General features: G+C 37.6%; 1 protein-coding gene across 5 annotated transcripts in view; it reads right to left on the bottom strand.

Annotated features, from left to right (window-relative positions):
- Nucleotides 1-2025: 2025 nt before the first annotated feature.
- The window catches only part of LOC121385309 (cAMP-regulated phosphoprotein 21-like), a 68213-nt gene continuing 46980 nt past the window's right edge, over nt 2026-23258 (bottom strand). For 2 of the 5 annotated variants that reach the window (XM_041515935.1, XM_041515934.1), the window contains exons 13-18: nt 22255-22368; nt 16446-16588; nt 13404-13559; nt 6837-7740; nt 3815-3923; nt 2026-2161 (exon numbers count right to left, since the gene is read on the bottom strand). In XM_041515935.1, the coding sequence (XP_041371869.1) occupies nt 2155-2161; nt 3815-3923; nt 6837-7740; nt 13404-13559; nt 16446-16588; nt 22255-22368 (1433 nt within the window). In that variant the 3' untranslated portion in view covers nt 2026-2154. Of the gene's footprint in view, nt 2162-3814; nt 3924-4773; nt 5427-6836; nt 7741-13403; nt 13560-16445; nt 16589-22254; nt 22369-23258 lie in introns of those variants that run through there. The other 3 variants (XM_041515936.1, XM_041515938.1, XM_041515937.1) reach the window with 3 other exon arrangements.

Below are 23258 nucleotides of genomic sequence, written 5' to 3'. Positions count from 1 at the left end.
TATGGTAACCCCCCTCTCTCTCTGTCACACACACACAAACACACACACACACACACAAAGTACCCCTCAAAACTAGTTTTGTTTGTGGCTCACTCAAGCTTGTATCAATACAAAATATTGACATGGACATAAACATGTTGATAAAATATAGTTTGTTTGTTGTCGCTGTGAAACTTGGCTGACATGTATCACTATTTAACATAACAATGTTTTGTTTTGTTTTTAAAAGAGACTTTGTTTCAAGGCAGTTAACCGTATATGCCAACTGCAAAAACACTAGAGCTTATTAAACTGCAGGTTTGTTTTTGTTTGACATTAGGAAATATTATGAGGTAATAACATTGTACCCTTAATGAAAAAAAATAATAAACATCCAGAAAAGAAAAAAACAAACAGAGCTATAGTAATGATCATGCAATTATTATTTTGTTCAGTGACTTAGAATGAACCATGAGTATGCAGTACTGTGATATGGACGGAACCGATTTTCAAAGCTACACAGCAATGATATTATTCCCAAAAGTCACTAAATAAAATATAGAAACTACAAAATATAAATACCTGAATATATACAGGTAAAAATCTTTAATTACAAAACTGCAAAAAGTGCAGAAACATTTAATTTAATCAACTATCGGTAGTTGTTAAAACTTTGGCACTAATTTCAGAATTATTTTCTTGTTTTCTGTAATGCTGGGGGGGTGGAAACCAAAAAGAAAAAATTGTCAATGTAAGTTTTCAATAACATGAGATAAATGCGAGGTGATTTAAATGTCATATGCTCAACTGAAAGCCGACTATTCAGCAACCTAAATTAATAATGCACAGAAGTAGAGATTTATGAACAAACCAAAAATGTAACATTTAATGAGACGAGACGCACAGTTCCAGCTTAACACTGTATACAAACAGGGCAGGATGCAGCCCAGTGGTAAGCACCCACTTGATGTGTGGTCAGTCTAGGATCAATCCCCGTCGGTGGGTCGTTCTAGCCAATGCACCACGAGTGGTATATCAAAGGCTGTTCTATGTGCTGTCCTGTCTGTGGGATGGTGCATATAAAAAGATTCCTTGCTATTAATGGAGAAAATGTAGCAGGTTTTCTGTGGCATGAGGCATATAAAAGATTCCTTGCTGCTAATTGAAAAAGAGTAAACCATGAAGTGGCGACAGCGGGTTTCCTCTCTCAATATGTGTGTGGTCCTTAACCATATGTCTGATGCCATATAACCGTAAATAAAATGTGTCTATCCTGAGTTTTCAGACACTGTCAGATATTTCTGACCAACAGAGCCTTTTTGGCTACTAAAATTACATATTAAATACATTTTCTTGTTTAAAATATCAATATCTAGATGATGTGATCGGGTTAATGGATAATTACTACAGTCTGGGTAACTGCAGTTTTTATTTCTAACTTGATTTTTTGTGTGTTTAAATCCATTTTTTAAGGTCCATGCACACAGCTATCAGGGTCAGACAGTGTTAGAAGTGACATTTTAAACTAATGCAACATCACAGAGTCCGACAGTGTCAGAAGTGACATCTCTAATGCGACATTAAAGTCTGACAGTGTCAGAAGTGGCATCTCTAATGTGACAGAAGTGACAATGTCAGAAATGGCATCTGAAACTGATATAGCATCTCAAACTAACGCAACATTAGTCTGACAGTGTCACATCTCAAGGTCACATGACATTACAGTGTTTGAAGTGACATCACAGGATTCGAGAATGTCCCAAGTGACATCACCGGGTCTTACGATGTCTGAAGTGACATCACAGGGTCCGACAGTGTCCCAAGTGACATCACAGGGTCCGGCAGTGTCCCTTGTGACATCACAGGGTCCGACAGTGTCCCAAGTGACATCCCAGGGTCTTATGATGTCCGAAGTGACATCACAGGGTCCGGCAGTGTCCGAAGTTACATCACAGGGTCCAACAGTGTCCGAAGTGACATCACAGGGTCCGACAGTGTTCGAAGTGACATCACAAGGTCCGACAGTGTCCCAAGTGACATCACAGGGTCTTACGATGTCTGAAGTGACATCACAGGGTCTTACGATGTCTGAAGTGACATCTGTAACAATCTGCACCATGGCATGAAGGTGATGGGTGATCTGAATGATGATATTGTTCCGTCTTCACAAATGGATTATTTTCTGCAAGAAAACAAAAAACATTAATAAAGATACAATGAAGCATTAGGAAATAATACAAATGTCTTATTGTGCTATTCATCTAATAAATGATCCTAGCAATTTAGATTCAGTACAGTTGTCTTTGTATCTTACATTGGTCAATCATGTACTGCTGCAAGTTACAATCACAACAGCGTTACTGTAGCGTCAATTAATTAGCAAGCACACCTCACCATACTTTAACGTCATTTACTAATACAAGATGCAAACAATGTCAAGTAAATGCAAAAAGGCACATGACCATACTGTAACATTTATTAATGCAAAATACAAACACATGCTGCTTCACCATGTTATAACATTATTTATCATATAATATCTTACATTTTCAGTGCAATCAAAGTATGTGATATTTTTCAGATCACATACTTTAAGAATTTGATAACTTTGCAAATTAGATGTAAATTAGTCGAGGTCTCTGCATTAGGTTTATTGACATTTAAGCAAACGTACTTGGGTGACACTCCATGATTGACATAGGCATTCATAGTCATCAAATAAAAACATTTCAATGGCAATTTGACACTGAAAGTTGTCCAGCGTTCAGAAAACAAAAAACGTAAGGCATAACTTTATTTTGTTGTAAAGACATCCAAAATGATGTCATTCGAGTTTGACATCATTTTCATTCAAAAATACACCACGCCACATATTTTTACATCATTTGAATATCTAGTAATGGCGGATTGGAATTAAAGTTGCGTGTACAGTTTAGAAAAACATGTTGTATTAAGCTTGAGCTTATATGATAAAGAGATTATTACCCTCGTGTATTTCGGTATCGTCAATATCATATATTAGGAATAAAAATAATGTATTATACTTGCCAGAGGCTCGCATAATACAATTTTTATTCCTAATATATGATATTGTTGATACTGAAAAACACTCTGGTAATAACCTCTATTTATCCTATAACTTACCGACAATATCCATGTCATAAACTCATTGGAAGTTTACCATTATTAACCAAGCTAATATTGTTTTGCAGTCAATGGCCCGTTTGTTTACAAGCCAATAAGACCTGTATATACAGGTATTGTTGGCTTGTAAACAAATGACCCATTGTATATATAGGTATTGTTGGCTTGTAAACAAAAGACCCATTGTATATACAGGTATTGTTGGCTTGTAAACAAATGACCCATTGTATATATAGGTATTGTTGGCTTGTAAACAAAAGACCCATTGTATATATAGGTCTTGTTGGCTTGTAAACAAATGACCCATTGTATATACAGGTCTTCTTAGCTTGTAAACAAAAGACCCATTGTATATACAGGTCTTGTTGGCTTGTAAACAAAAGAACCATTGTATATACAGGTCTTGTTGGCTTATAAACAAATGATCCATTGTATATACAGGTCTTGTTGGCTTGTAAACAAAAGACCCATTGTATTTACAGGTCTTGTTGGCTTGTAAACAAAAGACCCATTGTATATATATATACAGGTCTTGTTGGCTTGTAAACAAAAGACCCATTGTATATATACAGGTCTTGTTGGCTTGTAAACAAATGACACTCACTCTCGCTCGGGCAATACAAGAATCCCGGCACTGGTTTCGTAAAATCTACCCGACACACATGCTCGTATAATAATCTCTGTGCATTACCTAGTAGCTAGGGGCTGTGGATGTGGAGGAGTGACTGGGGGAACAGAGAACTGTAGGGTCTGCAGCTGCTGAGGGCGGTAACCGGCGGTGTTCATCATTCGAACGTCATCTGAAAACAATACAAACGGTTCATTCAGTGAAACCTGGCAACAGCTAACTTAGCCAGGGAGTGTATTCACCATCGTAAACCGTCGTAAGCTATGATGTCACTATAGCACATGCAATAGTCAAGTCTTAGTTTTATGATACTTTTACTATTTCGTAGCATTAAGATGGCTTTGAAAATATGGGCCCTGGACAGTAGATTTGACTTCATCTTTTGTGACCCCATTGTTTTTTCCTGTTCCAACCAGTTGTTCATAAGTGGTTTATCAAAAGAGCCAAGGTATGTGCTATCCTATTTAACGTGAAGAAAACAAATAAGACTCCTTGCTGTTAACCAGTAAGCAGGGAATATTTTGTTTTCAAAATCTTTATTAGCGATATTTCAAGTCAACTGAAAACTGATCAGCAACTACTGTTGAACATTTTAAAATACTGTTCGATTTATTCGCGATACTTTCCCTCAAGTACTTTAAGTAGTACAGGAAGGAAGATATGTTTTATTTAACGATGCACACAACACATTTTATTTATGGTTATATGGCGTTAGACATATGGTTAAGGACCACACAGATATTAAGAGAAGAAACATGCTGTCGCCACTTCATGGGCTACTCTTTGCAATTAGCAGCAAGGGATCTTTTATATGCACCATCCTACAGATAGCCCAATGGGTCCACCGACAGGGATCGATCCTTGACTGACCGCACATCAAGCAAACATTTTACCACTGGGCTACATCCCACCCCCTTCAGAGAAGAAATGCGCTGTCGCCACTCCATGGGCTACTCTTTCCGATTAGCAACAAGGGATCTTTTATATGCACCATCCCACAGACAGGATAGTACGGCCTTTGTTACACCAGTTGTGGAGCACTGATTGAATGAGAAATAGCCCAATGGGCCCACCGATGGGAAACGATCCTAGATCGATTGCGCATCAAGCGAGCACTGTAAAATGCACGCCGGCTATCATACACACATTTTGATAAAAAATGTCGGCTATCATACATACATTTTGATAAACGCCGGCTATCATACACACATTTTGATTAACGCTGGCTATCATACACACATTTTGATAAACGCCGGCTATCATACACACATTTTGATAAACGCCGGCTATCATACACACATTTTGATAAACGCCGGCTATCATACACACATTTTGATAAACGCCGGCTATCATACATACATTTTGATAAACGCCAGCTATCATACACACATTTTGATAAACGCCGGCTATCATACATACATTTTGATAAACTATTTTAAGAGAAAGACACTATTTTTAATGGTTATTTGCAAAATAATTTTAATTATAAAATTATATCTTGACTAGAAAAAAAATACAAGAAGCATTTTTATCATGCCATAAATTTGTGAGTTCGGTGAAGGCTCCGAACAGGACCTAGGGTAACCGTCGTCCATGCATGCATACCAGGTTTACAGTATCGAGCGCTGTGATTGGTTGCATTACTTTACCAGTCATTGGGATTACCAGCAAGGTGCTGAAATAGTTATACATGTACCATTTAAACAAAAAGAATAATAATAAAAAGAATTTAAAATAAAAAATCTAAATAAGCTACGGTACACAAATTGAAAAACGGTGCATTGAACTGTGGGCCTGAAACTGCAATTTTTGTGATCCATAATTAATAGTTCCATTCCTAACCTGAATATGCCACAGGTGAATAAATTAATTAACTGTCTATTTTAGAATAGTCCCTTTAAATCCACCGACCTGGTTTCCGAACATGTTTTTCGACATTTTGGTAATTTGGGTTTTTAAATTTTTTAAATTTAACGACGCCACTAGAGCACATTGATTTTTTATCTTATCAATGGCTAACATATGGTCATTCTGACGCTATTTTTATGAGGAAACCCTCTGTCGCCACATAGGCAATTCTATTATGACAGGCAGCAAGGGATCTTTTATTTGCACTTCCCACAGGCAGGATAGCACAAACAATGGCCTTTGTTGAATCAGTTATGCATCATTGGTCGGTGCAAGTGGTTTACACCTACCCATTGAGCCTTGCGGAGCACTCACTCACTCTGGATTAAAAATCCCATGCCTCGATTGGGATCCGAACCCAGTACCTACCAGCCTGTAGACCGATGATCTAACCACGACGCCACTGAGGGCAGTACACATATTGGTAAAGTCAAGTTCAAGGCCGTACCCAATCAGAAAACATCGAGGCTTTCGGAAGACCGATTGATAGACTGGTTCATTCTACATCACTACGCTTGAAATAGCGGAGATGGGTGCTATAAAATATAGTAACTTAAGGTGTAGGAAAATAAAGAGGAGGGCAGCAAAATGAAATAGTAGGGTGGGCCGCCACACTTAAATGGAGCAGCCAAAACACTGAAGGATATAAGGGCTATTTTCACAGAAAGGGGCAAATAACAGTAAAGACATTGCAGCTCCAATATTGTCCATAAAACAGCATATAATGTAAATAAAAATGGATGCACCTAAAAAGCATAACCATTGGTATGTAAGCATCAAATCATCCCTTGTTATGTTAAACCAATGCTTAATCATTTTTCATTGAGAAATTAAGATTTTTATTTGGAACCCCGGTTATGAGTGCCCAATGGGTTAATAAATACTACTTAAATCGTATAATACAAAACAAACAAAAAACACCCAAAAATGAAGAAATCCCATTCACTTGTTCCTATCTGTTGTGGTGTCCATATATCATTGTGAATGCGTAATAATTTCTCAGTGAGAAATTAAGATTTTTATTCCACAGGTTACAAGTGCCCACTGGGTTAATAATTACTGCTTAAATCATATTACACAACATAAATGAATAAAGTGAATAAATAAATAAATACTGAATAAATTAATAAAATGAATAAATAAACAAATAATTTTTTTTTTTTTAAATGCCACTCACTTGATCCTATCTGTTGTGGCGTCCGTATAGCCGGTCCGGTGACAGGACTAGACCCGGGAACGTGCGAGATTGCTGGCATTATTGCTGTGCCTTCCTTCCCGGGCTCCACCGACTGTTTTTGAACACAACCATGCACTGTGTAGCCTTTCATGCCCATGGGTTGCGGAGGACCCAGGGCTGTGCCCTGTGGGGGGCCCTGCAGCCCGACAACGGGCATACTGACCTGCCTCACCACAGAGAAATGCTGGGAGGGGCTGTGCGACTGCACCCCGGGGATATGCACCACCTGATTCACGGGCCTCAGCTGGTTCTGCACGACCTGAGGATACACTGGGTACGAGCCGAACTGCGGCGACGTCAGCGAATGTGCCGCGTGCGTGCTCCCACTCCCATAGTTCATTGCCTGGCCCACGTTTAACGTTGTCGGGTTTGGGGCCGCGACGGGGCCCGCCTGGTTGGGCGGGGTGGTGGCGCGGAGCTGGGTGCCCGGCCCACCCAGCGAGAAGCCCATCTGTGGGTTGTTGGACGACGACACGCTGTAAAACACTGGGGAGGGGCTTTGTCCGTAGCAGCTGTTCTGACTAAAATTGCCATACTGTATAGAGTAGGACTGCACGTTCCCGTCGCCGGGGTGAACAGCCCCGGGGTAGACGGCCGTCTGGGCGGTGTGGTTGCCCGCGGCGGCGGTGAGGTCGCCCGAAGGTCCCGACTGAAGCACAACGTTGGGGTAGTTCGACGGCACACTATGCACGTAATGTTGCTGGTACTGTCCCATGCCCGCCACGGCTTGCGTCTGGCCCTGCCCATCCACTGGGGCCTGCAACTGCTGCCCTGGATACGGAACCTGATAGATGTAGCGCACGGGTTGTCCAGTGTTACAGTTTGGGGCCGGGTAGTACGACTGCTGAAAATAAAATAAAAAGAGCAGTCATATTTAGGAAATGTTAATCGTCTGCAGATGCTGGCTGTCCTGTTAAAGAGAGTTTCTGATTTGGTTGTGTTTAGTAAGCTTTAAAGGGACATTCCTGACTTTAAAGCATTGTAAGATGTTTCAGACTAATAAAATATTTCTACGATTAAACTTACATATTAAATATATTTTCTTGTCTAGAATATTAGTGTCTGTATATTCAATGTGTTTCTGGTCATCTTAATATTTGTAACAAGCCCAAACTGGATTCTGTCTTCAAATAATTTTGTACATACGAAAAAAATTAATTTTAGGAAATAAAATGAAATTTAAATAGTACCGGTACAAATATTAGCATGATCAGAAACATGTTTAATATACAGTCACTAATATTGTATGCAGAAAAATATATTTGATATGTAATTACAATTGTTAAAAAGTCTCTGTTAGTCGATAACATCTTTAAAATTGCAGAAAACTCAGGAATGTCCCTTTAACTCTATTTGATGTTAAATTACAGTGACTGTGCAGAGTTTGTTGTCATTGTTATGCAACTAATAAAAGAGCTTTTGTAGAAATTAAACTTACATACTCAACACATTATTTTTTTTTTTAGAATACCAGCCTCGTTAAATAAAACATTTCTTTTTTCGCCTTTAGAATACTAGTGTCTGTTTATTCAACGTGCTTTTACCACCCTTGGACAGAGCTATCATATAAAAGAAAGATACAGTCAAAACCGCTTATTTGCATACCCTCGGTGCTGCTCGATTTTGTGCAATTAACCGGGTTAGTCGATTAACTGACAGAGTACCGACTTTCACTTTGTAACAGCCATCCAACTACAAAGTGGCATGGGAGACAGTCTAGCACAATGCGGTACTTCATACCGGAACTATTATAGTTAACACATGTCACATGCAGTTGGATATATATAAATTAAAAAAAATATATATATCTATCAATATATATAATAAGCATGACGTTTTTGTTTTAATCTGCCAGACCAGAAATCATTTTAAAAAAAACCCAAAAAACAACGCCTGTCACTGGGCGTCGTTTTCTAAAAACACAAACTTTGTGTATTAAAAAAAATATACTGACCATCCACTAGTGTAAACAAAGTGTATTAGCCATGTAGTTAATGAGATAAACTTGAAACAACAGAACCATCAAAAAGTTCACGTTTCATCGGTACACGTGTTTACAAAATGACGTCAGTTTCCGGAATTACGGGCTGTTGATTGACCGAATGCGCCTTACCATAGAATTACGTGAACTTGTATTAATTTGCTGATATGGTTTTCTTTCCATCCCAAAAGATATGGCAAGCTTTGGTATTATTTGTGATCCCCTTTGCTATTGTTAAGCAATTAAAGTTAAGCTCGGCTAGTGAGTCGTTATCAGTTCCAGCAGTCTGCATTGCATGCATGACCGTTCTAACACAATTGACTGACGGTCTTTGTTATGTTTGTTTTGACGACCTCCCCCACCAGTAAAAAAAATTCCGCTACATTTTCCAGGAAGCATGTTTCGCCCCCCACCCACCCCTTTGCTCGCCCTAGTAAAATTCCAACCCATCATATTACATATGTACAATTAATACTAAGTAAAACAAATAATAAATAAAATCAGTATAGACATTTATTCTGTTAAAAACTTAATACAAACACATGTAGCATTTAATTTTAGAAAACAAACATAATCATATAACATTTTATTTACATCAATGTCCGTGTCATTTGAAATGTCAAGGAATCCAGTTAATGAACTCTGTCATTTTTAGCTGACGGCGGTTTGCAGCCGATGTTGTTTCACACAAATCTTCTAACTGGTACAACCTGTCAAAGTCCTCACACCCATTCTCTTCTAAAAAGCGCCTCACTCTGCAGAGTATTGTCTTCACCTCACCGTTGGTGACGGGCAGTAGGTAGTCGTGATCGTCGTTGTCGCTGTCATCTGATTTGTTTACCGTTGTTGATGTTGAATCCTGTTGTGTGAACGCTGCACAGATTTCTTCGTCAGTCTGTGGTTGATGGCAGTCCAGTGTGTCGTCGTGGGAGATGAATTGTTGAAATGCCTCGTTAGTTAGTCCAGTCGGTGCAGCGAAGTTGGTGTCATCAGAGTTGTCACTTTCTACAGGTTGCTGAACATCTGGCTTGAAAAAGCCACCTTTTCGAAAACAGTTTACAATTGTAGACGACGTGACGTTGTTCCAGGCTTTTCTCAGCATGTGGATGGCATCTAACAAAGTTAACTTTTTAGCAATGTCATTCGCGCTCATTTCGTCATCGGCGTCGATGTCGTCAATTATCTTGTGAACAACCTGACTTCTATAGTGGCCTTTTAGGTTTCTGATGATCCCCTGATCACATGGCTGGATTACAGACGTAGTTCTCGGCGGCAAAAACATCAGCTTTACGTTTCCCAGGTTTTCATTTGGTGGATGGGCAGGACAGTTGTCAACTATTAACACCACATGTCGTCGCTGAAGGCACATATCTTTGTTGAAATCCTCCAACCACTTGTTGAAGATAGCCAACGTCATCCAGGCATTCTGGCTATTTTCGTACTTCACTGGAAGACTCTTTTTCCCTCTGAAACACCTCGGCTGTTTGCTCTTTCCAATGACGAGAAGTTTTCGTTTGTCAGTTCCCGACATGTTGCAGGCTATCATTGCTGTCACCCTGTCCATCGCCTTTTTGCTCCCACTCACTGTCTCCGATTTTGCAGTTAATGTTCCGTCAGGTAATGCTCGGTAGTACAGTCCAGTTTCGTCAGCGCTGTAGATGTCGTCTGCTTCGTATGTCTTTAGTATATCTGGGAGAACGGTCTGTGTCCACTTGTCTGCTGCTACCAGGTCTGCGTCTTTCTTTTCTCCATGCAGTCGTTTGTAGACGATGTTATGTCTTTCTTTCCATCTACTAAGCCATCCGTTGGTGGGGTTAAAGTCTTCTTTATGGAGATGTTTCGCCAAATCCTTTGCTTTTTCTGCGAGAATGGGACCGGACACAGGGATATCTCTGGACCTGGCACTATCGAACCATTCTGACAAGGCGCCCTCCACATCCTCTGCTTTGCCAGATCGTAGCCGTTTTCGTTCGGGGTTCGTTTTATTACACTTGTATCGTGTGCGAATATCCTCTCATTTGCCAGCAATTCTGCATATCTGTGACTGTGAACAGCCCATTTTTTTGGCTATTTCTGCTTGTGAAATTTTTTGATCTAAAAGTTTAACAGCTTCGTATTTATCAGCAAGTGATAAATCGTTTCTTTTGCGTTTAACAGACATAGCGTACACTGCATCTAATGAATAAGTGAACAACAACCCTTTCTCGGTCACATTTATTAAAAACATCACCGCCTAGGACGATTGATCTGTAATCTTTTAATTACTAACAAGGCTTCTCGACATAACGTAATTGATACAGAACAATGATTGCCCTGAACACGTCAATCAAATAGGACCTCAATAGTTGAGTGCGCATGTGTACAAGCGCACAGGCAGTACTTCTAAAAATAATAGTCGGAGAGTTACATGTTATTGAGATGGCCTCTGATTAACAGCAATATATTGCAAACAAAACATTAGGTGTTAGGTTTATTCAACTTAATTATGTCATTCTTAAATCTTGTAGTCGGGTATTGTGATTCACCAGTAGTAACGTGCACACCATCTCATTTGCATGCCACACGTCGACTTTGTAAACACCGATTACAGTCGGCTTACCACACAGTGAGCTCAAACAAAACAGATTAATCGGTGATTTATTTGAGTTGTTTTGCCAAAGTTTGATTGACTTTCTCAGTCATTTGTGACATCAATTTAGCACACAAAAAATTAAAAATCGTTATTTTTATGTGCAAATAACCGATATATAGCCTGTAGTCTGTGCAATTAACCGGATGTTTTGTAGTGTTATAAGGGCAAATGGTTCCGTGTTGGGTGAAAATAGTCGATTAACCGAATTATGCTATAAACCGATATGCAAATAAGTGGAGATGACTGTATCTCTATCCTTCATATACTATAATGTCACAGCATTTACAGGGTCATAGCCTTAAAACCAAACAAATTCAAAGACTTTTTATACAACGGTCAAAGACAACAAAATGCGATAAAAATACCAAATCAGTTCATTTACGTCGCTGTCCATGGCAAAAAATTTACCTTTTTTACATACATCATGACAGATTAAACCTTGTAAGTGGAAAATATCAAATGTATGCAGCTGTAAAAGATATCATCCTTGCTTTGGCTATGATTTGTGAGAATTTAAAGACTTTTAAAGACTTTTATTACAATTCAAAGACTTTCAAAGACTTTTATTACAATTTAAAGACTTTTAAAGACTTTTATTACAATTCAAAGATTTTTAAAGACCTAAAAATAATTTTTTCAAATTCAAAGACTTTCAATAAATTTAAAGACTCCTACGAACTCTAGTTTAACATGGGGAGTATTACGGTGTTGGTAATATATGATACTATATTAATGCAAGTTGTGGGTTTTTTTTTTTAGGTCATCTGACAATAGTTTTATATCAATATTTTATTATTAAAACCTTCATTATAAAAGCTATCTCATTAATTTGTAGTGTTAACTTTTATTTAGCGTGTGAAACAAACACAGCAAATATGATACTGTAGTTTTATCTATTATAAAATGGTCACCTAAAACAATTACCTTTTCAGCCATCTTTGTCTTGAGTAAAATAATAGTTTATCAGTAGTGGAAGTTTCGATCCTGGGACTTGGCAAACCGTGTCCCAGGTTGAAATTTCCACCACCTCAGGTATACTTTTTCTATCCCACTTGACTACATATGATGGGAGTCTTATAATATTTGATTCCATATACAATGTCCTTACTTCTCGCTCTAGCCAGTGCATCACAACTGGTATACCAAAGGCTGTGGTATGTGCTATCCTGTCTGTGGGATGGTGCATATAAAAGATCCCTTGCTACTAATGGAAAAAATGTAGCGGGTTTCCTCTCTAAGACTATGTAAAAAATTACCATGTGTTCGACATCCATTAGCTGATGATGAATAAATCAATGTGCTCTAGAGGTGTCACCAAACAAAACAAACTTTCCATATACCTACCTTTTCTGACACCCAATGGCCGATGTGTATTACTGTCCTGTGTATTACTGTCCTGGGATTGTCGTTCAACATTCATTCATTATAATATTTGTAGTAGTTCAATCTATAGCTTTTCCCCCTAATATATATTTTTTAGTACATGCAAATTTATTGGGAGATAAAATCCAGTCTGTGCCACTACAAACAATTTGACAACCAGAAAAACTGATTCACCTCCCCCCCCACCCAAATCTCCTCACAAAATAGATTTAGAAAAAAAACCAGAGCAAAAATTTGTTTTGTTTAAAGTTTGTTTTATTCAACGACACCAGTAGAGCACATTGATTTATTAATCATAGGCTACTGGATATCAAATATTTGGTAATTTTGACATTTAGTCTTAGAGAGGAAACCCGCTACATGTTTTATATGCACCATCCAACAGACAGGATAGCATATACCACAGCCTTTGATGTACCAGTTGTGATGCTGGATTGAGAAATAGCCCAATGGGGTACGTCCTGTCCCTAAAAAGCGAGCATAAACAAAGTGTCAATTAAACAGTACTAACCTGCAGGTATGGGTGAGGATTTTGATTATACATGGGCTGGTTGCCTGGTAACATCTGCGAGCCCTGCGGAGTGGGTGGCAGCATTTCGGCCATCATGTCGGGCGACTGACCAGACATCGTCATAGACGGGAACCGCTGGCACAACTCGTGCTGATCCTGGGTAACACAGCAACATCATAGAATATTAAACATTATAGGATATTAAACATTACAGAACATTACAGGAGATTAAACATTACAGGATATTAAACATTACAGAATATTAAACATTATAGCATATTAAACATCATAGGATATTATACATCATAGGACATTAAACATTATAGGATATTAAACAAGCTTCCATTTCATATCACATTTATATAGAGTGAAATAATTTTAGATTGTCATGACTTTTCAGTCCTTTGCCCAAGTGCACCTTAATTTGATTTCATACCGATTCAGTAATGGTTCAAGGTGTGCATTACAACCTTACAGGAATTGAAATCGAATAATGGGTAATAAATAGAATATTAAACTTGCTAACATTTCGTATCATGTTTATGTGCCTTGTGAAATTTACCAGTTTACACTGCGGGTGCGGGTTGTCAAAGTACATTTATTTTATTTTTTAAATTTAATTAGGGACACTTTCAAATCAACTTACATATAAATTGATTAGCAAACTACTATTTAACACATCTAAAACCTGCATTACAAATGTTTCCTGAATAGAAGGAAATATTTTATTTAATGACACACTCAACACATTTTATTTACAGTAATATGGCGTTGGACATATGGTTAAGGACCACATAGGTACTGAGAGGAAACCCGCTGTCGCCACTTCATGCACTACTCTTTTCGATTAGCTGCAAAGGATCTTTTATATGCATCATTCCACAGACAGGAAAACACATACCACAGCCTTTGATATACCAGTCATGATGCACTGGCTGGAGCAAGAAATAGCTCAATGGGTCCATCGACGGGGATCGATCCCAGACCGACCGCACATCAAGCGAACGCTTTACCACTGGGCTACATCCTGCCCCCGTTTCCTCAATGGATGTGTTATTATTGCCTGGGTTCGCTCAGAAACTTTTGGATACTGCAGGTGAGAAGATCTCACAAATGATTTGATATGGTCGCACAAACCCTGCAATTACCCAAGGCTATCAGCAATGCCATGGAGTTTTCAAGTCTCCACGGCACATTCTTGCCGTGGTCTATATTCAGGGTGGTTTTATCAATGGTATGGGGTGGGGTGTTTTTTAGACGTGGTCATTTTCTTAATTGCAGGGGTTGTTACACACTGAATACCACATGCAGTACATTCACAAATTCATACTCCCTGCCATGTTGCACACTGAATACCACATGCAGTACATTCACAAATTCATACTTCCTGCCATGTTGCACACTGCACTGGCCAGAAGTAATAACAAACACCAAGGAACATTCTATAATAAAAGCAATGGACGATTTAGTTTTTAGTTTTTTTCATGTGGAGTTTACCTGGGAATTGCGTGTTGAATAAGTAGTTGTCTTGGAGTGTCTTTGCTTGAAAGAACATCTCAGTCACTTTGAGGAACTGACAGTTTTTGTGATAGCTAATATGATATTTGACCTTTTGATACCAACAACTAAAATCACTACATATTGGAATATTAATCATAGTTCGAATCCAAAACAAACTGTGGTTAATATTCAAACTCTAACCCACAGACAGCTCAAGTAAATATAGTTCATGTGAATTAACAATCGGTTACCCAGGTACAGATAATTTTACCAGACTTCTGGTTACCTAAGATTTTGAAATATTGTCCCCTGGATGCACAGGCTGCTTAAGGCTCATATAGACACCTGCATGCGGTCCGACTGTTGCATCTACAGCTTCTGTTTAGGACATACACGTCTGTTCCAGCTGCACGCATGCATTTTGCAGACGCACACATCTCACTCATCCAATCTATAGCTCTTGAGAATGAAACTATTGTATTTTTTTCTTTTAGTTTTTAGCCGCACCGCACACATATGCCGCATCCAGTCTATATCAGCCTTATCTGTCCGAGGAAGGGAAAGTTTGTGGAATATGTTATAACACCTGAGCAGTTACAATCAAAGAGGGTTCTGTCTAAAGTGAAACAATCAGGTCAGCCTACCATAATTAGTCAGTGCTGTACTGTAATGTCTTGCGTATTACCCATGTGTCACCCCACTTCAGTTTTTCTGCCAGAAAGACATTCTGGGTATGGCGCTATGGAATTGAATGCCACCACCTTCCCCCAGAAAAAAAAATGGGTTAAGTTTAGGGTTAGGGTTAATTTAAGCATACAGTAATGATAAAAATAATTAATTTTGTCAAAAAGTTCACTTAAATTTTTTTTTAATCTGCCAAAAATTTGGATACGGTGCCATACCCGTTTTACCCTCTGGCAGAAACACTGCACTTGAGAACGAAAATGTACATTTTTTGGTCCTACTCTATATTAACAAGCTTTCTGCAAGTACTATAAAACAACACATGTGCCCTACTGAGTCTAACAATTTTTCGTATCTCCTAAATTCAAGGGCCATATCTCTGAAAAGTGGGTAAATCGCCATGAAAGTTAAAGTTGATCAGTAACAGTACATGATAAAGCTATATACAAAATTTCACCTCAATAACTCAAGGCCTTCGGGGGAAAAAAGTCTGGAAAACAAAAGTTTAAGGGCCATAACTCCGTCAAAAATGGGTAAACTACCACGAAAGTCAAACTTGATATGTAACAGTACATGATAAAACTATACACAAAATTTCAGCTCAATTTCTCAAAGCATTCTAAAAAACATTTCCAGAAAAACTATATTTGGGACAGACAGACGGACAGATGGACAGACAGACAGGATGGAGATGAAACCTATAGTCCCTTCTGGTTGGACCGGTAGGGGACTAATAAAGAAAAAAATCTGGCTTGTGCCCCTCACTAGAGGCTGTGACACACACACACACACCCATTAGACATTGTGTCCCCACCCCACTCCCACTGGGCCTGTGTACAGTAGTGTAGCAATACCTACCCCAGGGTACTGATGCTGTGGGCAGGCTGGGAAGGCCTGCATGTTCTGTGGCGGTACGGCCAGATTTCCCCCCATCAGCCAGGGTGGCGGCTGGGCTGGGTCGTAACGGTACATGGTCCCATCAGCATTCATGTGAGGTTGTACTGCAGAAGAAAAATAAAAATAAGGAATATCAAAAATAAATTTATGGAACGAACTTAAATTGCCGTTGTTTTTTAGATATATATTGCTATAGGTAGAGAGCATCACTGACAGAACTTTTGTGCCGTCGGTAAAGCTCCTCAACAATGGCGAAATGTATACACCTGGTGTACATTATCTGCCAATATTTAACATTTGATATAATGTCTACATACAATAAAATAACCTCTCAGTCATGTTTATTTGCTGCAAATGTCACTTTAAAAAAAAAAAATCCATATATGCAGATTCAAAATTGCCATCGGTGGGCTGTTTCATCACCTATGGCAATTCTTTTAAAACTTGCTATAGGATACAAATTCTTACGTTCGAGCCCTGAAATTTCTACTATAGTTCTTTTCATCAGGGAACAAATTTATTTTCATTCTTATGTCAATGCAAACTGAAATGACTGACAAAAAACAAATGGACGCTGGGAAGGACTACATTTTAACAGGTAGCTAGGAGTTTAAAAACGTCTGAAATTGGACACTGCGTTCCATATATGTTTCAACAAAATTTAAATAACAGTTCTCTTAAGATAATCCATATCGAAAAATTCAGAAACATACATCCATTAATTTCCAAGATTTTAGGGCATGTAATTTTACCCTTCGTAGTCTCTTGCAGAAACCCTGACCTCACGTGCATGAACAATTCACATTCTTTAATAGGTAGGCTTTCTGACAGAAAATAATTTGAGGGTACGTAATAAATATAGATTATTACCAGAGTGTTTTTCGGTATCGTCAATATCATATATTAGGAATACAAATTGTATTATGCGAGCCTCTGGCGAACTTAATACATTATTTTTATTCCTAATATATGATAGTGACAATACCGAAATACACGAGGGTAATAATCTCTTTATCATATAAGCTCAAGTTTAATACAACATATTTTTGTAAACTGTACACGCAACTTTAATTCCAGTCCGCCATTACTAGATATTCAAATGACGTAAGAATATGTGGTGCGGTGTATTTTTGAAAGGAAATGACGTCAAACTCAAATGACGTCATTTTGGATGTCTTTACATCAAAATAAAGTTATGCCTAACGTTTTTTGTTTTTTGAACGCTGGACAGCTTTCAGTATCAAATTGCCATTGAAATGTTTTTATTTGATGACTATGAATGCATACGTCAATCATGGAGTGTCACCCAAGTATGTTTGCTTAAATGTCAATAAACCTAGTGCCGAGACCTCAACTAATTTACATCTAATTTGCAACGTTATCAAATTCTTAAAGTATGTGATCTGAAAAATATCACATACTTTGATTGCACTGAAAATGTAAGATATTATATGATAAAAACTATTATTACCCCAGTGGTCACTCATAACAGGGAAAATATTTTCCATATTTTCCAGTGAGAAATATTCTGCATTGGTTTAACGAACAATACTATTGGACAATTTGACACTTACAAACCAATGACTTTGTCGGTACTAAATATGACATCATTACGATTTGACAAACCCAAAATGACGTCATGTAGTTTAAAGAGTTTGTGTTTACGGGTCTCTGTTTTTTGGTGTTAAATTAATAACAAAATGTCATTTTAATGCAATTCATTATAGATATTGAAGCAGAATAAAGAGAACTTGTGGGTTTTTTAAATTATCTATGAAGTGATTAAATTACACCATTATAGTAATTCTCAGAACAGTGCGTATTTAGTGGTTTACATCATTTCTATACAGGTTGGCCTTCGTGCATGTGCATGGAAAATAAAGGTTTTTAGAAGAAAAAAATAGCTGAGGTAATAAATAGAATAAACTCGGTACCAGTTATTATAAAATTTATGTCCCTCGTGAAATAATTTTCATTTGTCACTCGCTAAAGCTCGTGACAACTGAAAATTATTTCACTCAGGACATAAATTTGAAAATAACTGGAAACTCGTTTATTATCCTCTATTTATTATACATATGGTTACAAATATCCTGGTACATATCAAAGTGATACGTCCCACTAGAATGCCAAGTGGGACGTAACACTTTTGACGTCATCAATTAGCACACTACAACCTTACAGGAACGTCAACGAAACGAGACAAGTGATATAAATTAAGATCGATTATGGGTAATGAATAGGATATTAAACTTGCTACCATTTCGAATCATGTTTATGTCCCTTGTGAAATAATGTTCATTGTCACTCGCTAAAGCTTGTGACAATTGGAAATTATTTCACTTGGGACATAAACATGATACGAAATGGAAGCTCTTTTAATATCCTATAAAACTGACCTACAGTTGATTATGGGGTTTCAATTATTTTAAAATAGGACACTGGATTTCATGTATTTTGACAATTTTAAACAGCTATTGGGTGTCAGAAAAGGTAAGTATATGGGAATATTATTTAAACAAGTATGTAAAACAACAGTGTAAAGAGCTGTTGGGAAAAGTAGAATACAATTTTATAATAGTATTGTACGATACTTTTCTATATATTATTGTACTGTACATACATGTATCTGAAAATTGGCTACACCAAAACTAATTTTCAGTGTGAGCCCTGGTTATATGCATGCTTTCGATGTTTTGATCAACAGCAAATATACCCACACACTGCCATCGGCAGTCATTCAAAACATTAAAACTGTGCAGAAAAACAAGCATACCACTTGTAAGTTTATGCGTTAACTTTTAACGTAACACAAAAACATTCTCAAAATATATGAAATACGTCCTCTTTATCAACATGACCCTAATTTTAACTTCGCTGGAGAGCATAGCTGGAAATTTCTGAAGCCAAAGGCTGGTATTCACAAATCTCAGCTGAAGATTAACAAATTACTGGAGTCTTATACCCGAGGTAAAGTTTGTTTTTATTTAACAACGCCACTTAAACGAAGTCTTCGTGGAAACCTGCTACATTTTTATTTCATTTAGTTATTTTCGTGCTTATATCCAATTAAGATTCAAGCACGCTGTCCTGGGCACACACATACCTCAGCTATCTTGACTGTCTGTCCAGGACAGTAGTTTAGTGGTTAATTGTTATTGGTTAGTAAGCGAGAAGTCAGTGTAGTGGTCTTACACCTACCCACCGAGTCGTTAAAACTCACTCTTGGTGGGAGCCGGTACCGGGACTAGAACACAGAATCTACCAGCCTTAAGAACCAATGACCTAACCACTACACTGCAGAGGCCAGTATTTTCAATCAGCAGAAAGTGATCTTTTATAATTATATGCACTTTTCCCACAAACCATCTGAGCTAGATCCCACCCTACACTGTCTGAAAACTCACATATACATATCAATGTCAGGGTGTAACATACCACTGGTGATAAAAGAAAACAAATAAACATGCCATATTTCAGGCGCAAAACCAGTAAAGAAAAAAATAATAATAACAAGATGCAAGTATTTCAAACATGCAAGTTTTTCGTAACAAATGAATGCTAAAATTCCAAAAGCAAAACTCTTTTTTTTTTTTTAAAGAAAAAAGAAAAGAAATTCAAGTCAATCCCCCAACCCTCCCCCAAACAAGCAAAGGCTAAATTAAAGCAAAAACACAGATCAAAGGCATATTTAAAAAAACACAAGGAAGAAAGTTAACACGCAATTAAAGCAGTACCCCAAACTACCCACCCCACCCAAATGTCTTCATATTACACCACCTATTCTTATACGGAACATGGGGTGTGTGTGTGTGTGTGTGTGTGTGTGTGTTAAACCACAAAGCAAACACCCCCCAGCAATGATTAATTTGTCAAAAATATATTCAGACATAAAAGCTGTTAATAGTTATGGCTCGTGACCAAAAGGACTAGTAGTGTCATTACCAAGTTCTTGTGCAACATATTGGTTAATAAAAATGCTCAATTACTAAAGAAATATATTCCTTAATAAATTTACTGTCCTTTATTTCATTTTATATAATTACTGATGATACATGCATGTTAAACAAAACAAATTATAAACTAATGGCAAGTGTGTTCTGTATTGTGATTGGTTAATTATATTATTTGAAAGTGATGTCATTAGCAAATGGAACAGGCGAAGTTGACGATTCAAGGGTCTGCAGTTAGATTGTAGCCAGGTTTTTTTGTCAAGAAATACCAAATATATAGTTAGTTCCATAGAAAAACAATTCAGTTTACAATGGACATAACCATATGGAGTTTTTAGATTTGTGGGTGTTATTGTCTATTTGATGTCCAGAAGTTTCAATACGGAGGACTTTAGTCACCCGATGATCAACAAGCTTTTCAAAATACACTGCCGACCAACATACATATAACATCAGGTACTTAATATATGCACCATTTAAGATTTTCACCATAAAATATTCCAGCTTGATTACAGACATAACTCAGTGGAAAAGAACTTGACTGTTTCACAGTCGGTCTAGGATCGATCCCGTCGGTGGGCCCATTTGGCTATTTCTTGTTCCATTCAGTGTGCCACGACTGGTATATCACAGGCCGTGGTATGTGCTATCCTGTCTGTGGGATGGTGCATATAAAAGATCCCTTGCTGCTATCGAAAAAGAGTAGCTAATGAAGTGGTAACAGCGGGTTTCCTCTCCCAATATCTGTGTGGTCCTTAGCCATATGTCTGACGCCACATAACCGTACATAAAATGTGTTCAGTGTGTTGTTAAATAAAACATTTCCTTTCATATTTAACCATAAATAAAATGACTATCGTTAAATAAAACCTTTCTTTTGATTACAGATTAATTGCAATGTTTTGGGAGATTTCGCTTCCCAAGTTTGCTCTTGTATTAACACTTTCCCAGCCTTTTCATTTTGCCGCCAACAAATATACTTTCATTGCTGTCCATTATTGCCACGACAACCTGGGTTTACGTAAATCACCAAACGCGAAACAATTTGAATTTAGCAAATATAAAAGTTTGTTTTGTTTAACAACACCACTAGTGCACATTGATTTATTATTAATCACTGGCTATCATTTGATAATTCTGACAATCTTCAGAAAAAACGGATTCCTTTTTTCATGTTTTAATTAAAATTTGAAAATGGAATTTTAAACAAGATGGGTAAGGTCTATGCCATCTGTTTCAAATGATTTTGTCTTGCACTTTAGAAAAAATTAAAAATGAAAAGGCTGGCTTCCTACTTCAAAATATAATATCAGGGTTTTATCAGCTGTTTCCAGACCCCAATAATCGGCACCATTCCCCAAATACTATGTCATTTTCTATTCCCAATTTTGGATTAAAAAACTGCCAATCTCAATGTAAATAATTCCCATTTTTAATTATTATATAAGGAAATATTTTGAAAAACAATACTTAACACTTGATAAACACCCCTCTCCCCTCCCCTATAATGTTCCATAATGCAAAACAGATATACTAATTTGAATAAATACAAGTACATGAATAGTAGACTAAGTACTCTTTTAAATTACTCTATTTAACTTAGCTTAATAAGATGTTTTTGAAATGATACTGAAAATTCCCAAATGTTTTGTAATACGACACTAAAATTCCCAAAGTCAAAGCCATGGGCGTCGGGTCAAATCTGAGAACTAGAAGCCTGGATATATAACAAGTTCCCTGCAAGAACAACTGCTGAAGCAAGGAAAGAGGAAAAGAGAAGCTTCATGCAAGTTACGACACATCGACTCCCAACTAACATGTCTGCGGATTGACTATCATGCTGCCCACGGGAATTGAACCCGGGTCCGTGGTCACTAGGATGGGATACGATGACCCCTGACCTCTCGACCCCTGACTCGGGGGCGGTCCACCTGAAATGGAACACCATGTCAGCGATGTAGAAAAAAACAGCTTTCTTTTTCACAGCTGGCCGAGTGTCAAGATCTAAACTTGATGACACAGTAAGGAAAAACAATGTAAGTTAACTGACCGACTTTAATTACATAGCTTGTTGTAACCTTATTGTAATTCATTAGTCATTCGCGATGCACCCACACACAATAACTGTTGCATCTTGTTATATAATACAGTGATGTCACAGGGATTCACCCAGGATTTTTTGTCAGGGTTCCTAGGCCGATGGGACTGGAAAAATTAGCGAGAGTTTAGTCATAATTGGCAATTTTTTCAGCCCAATTAATTTATGCATCTGTAATATTAAAGAATATAATTAACTTTGTTAAAACAATTTATCAGAATACACATGATTACCAAAATGTTAATAATTTATCACCAAATTGGCAATTTGTAGTCTGGAAACTGGGAATGTTCAGTGGCATTTGCATTTGGGAAGGGGCGGATGATCGGTACCATATAAGATAAGTTTGTTTTGTTTAATGACACCACTAGAGCACATTGATTTATTAATCTCATCGGCTATTGGATGTCAAACATTTGGTCATTTTGACCCACTACATTTTTCCATTATTAGCAAGAGATCTTTTATATGCATCATCCAAAAGACAGTATAACATATACCACAGTCTTTGATATACCAGTTGTGGTGCACTAGCTGGAACGAGAAATAACCCAATCGACCCACCTACGGAGATCGACCCCAAATGGACCATGTATCCACTGGGCTATGTCCCGCACCGGTATCGTACAACGTCTGAATAAATCCCTGTTACCCGATAATATGACAGTAATATGTAAACTGATGATATATGACAGTGATATGTAACCTGATGATACGTGACAG

This window comes from Gigantopelta aegis, chromosome 11, assembly GCF_016097555.1.
Source record: "Gigantopelta aegis isolate Gae_Host chromosome 11, Gae_host_genome, whole genome shotgun sequence".
Taxonomy (NCBI): domain Eukaryota; kingdom Metazoa; phylum Mollusca; class Gastropoda; order Neomphalida; family Peltospiridae; genus Gigantopelta; species Gigantopelta aegis.
This window is presented reverse-complemented; position numbering and strand designations above follow the sequence as displayed.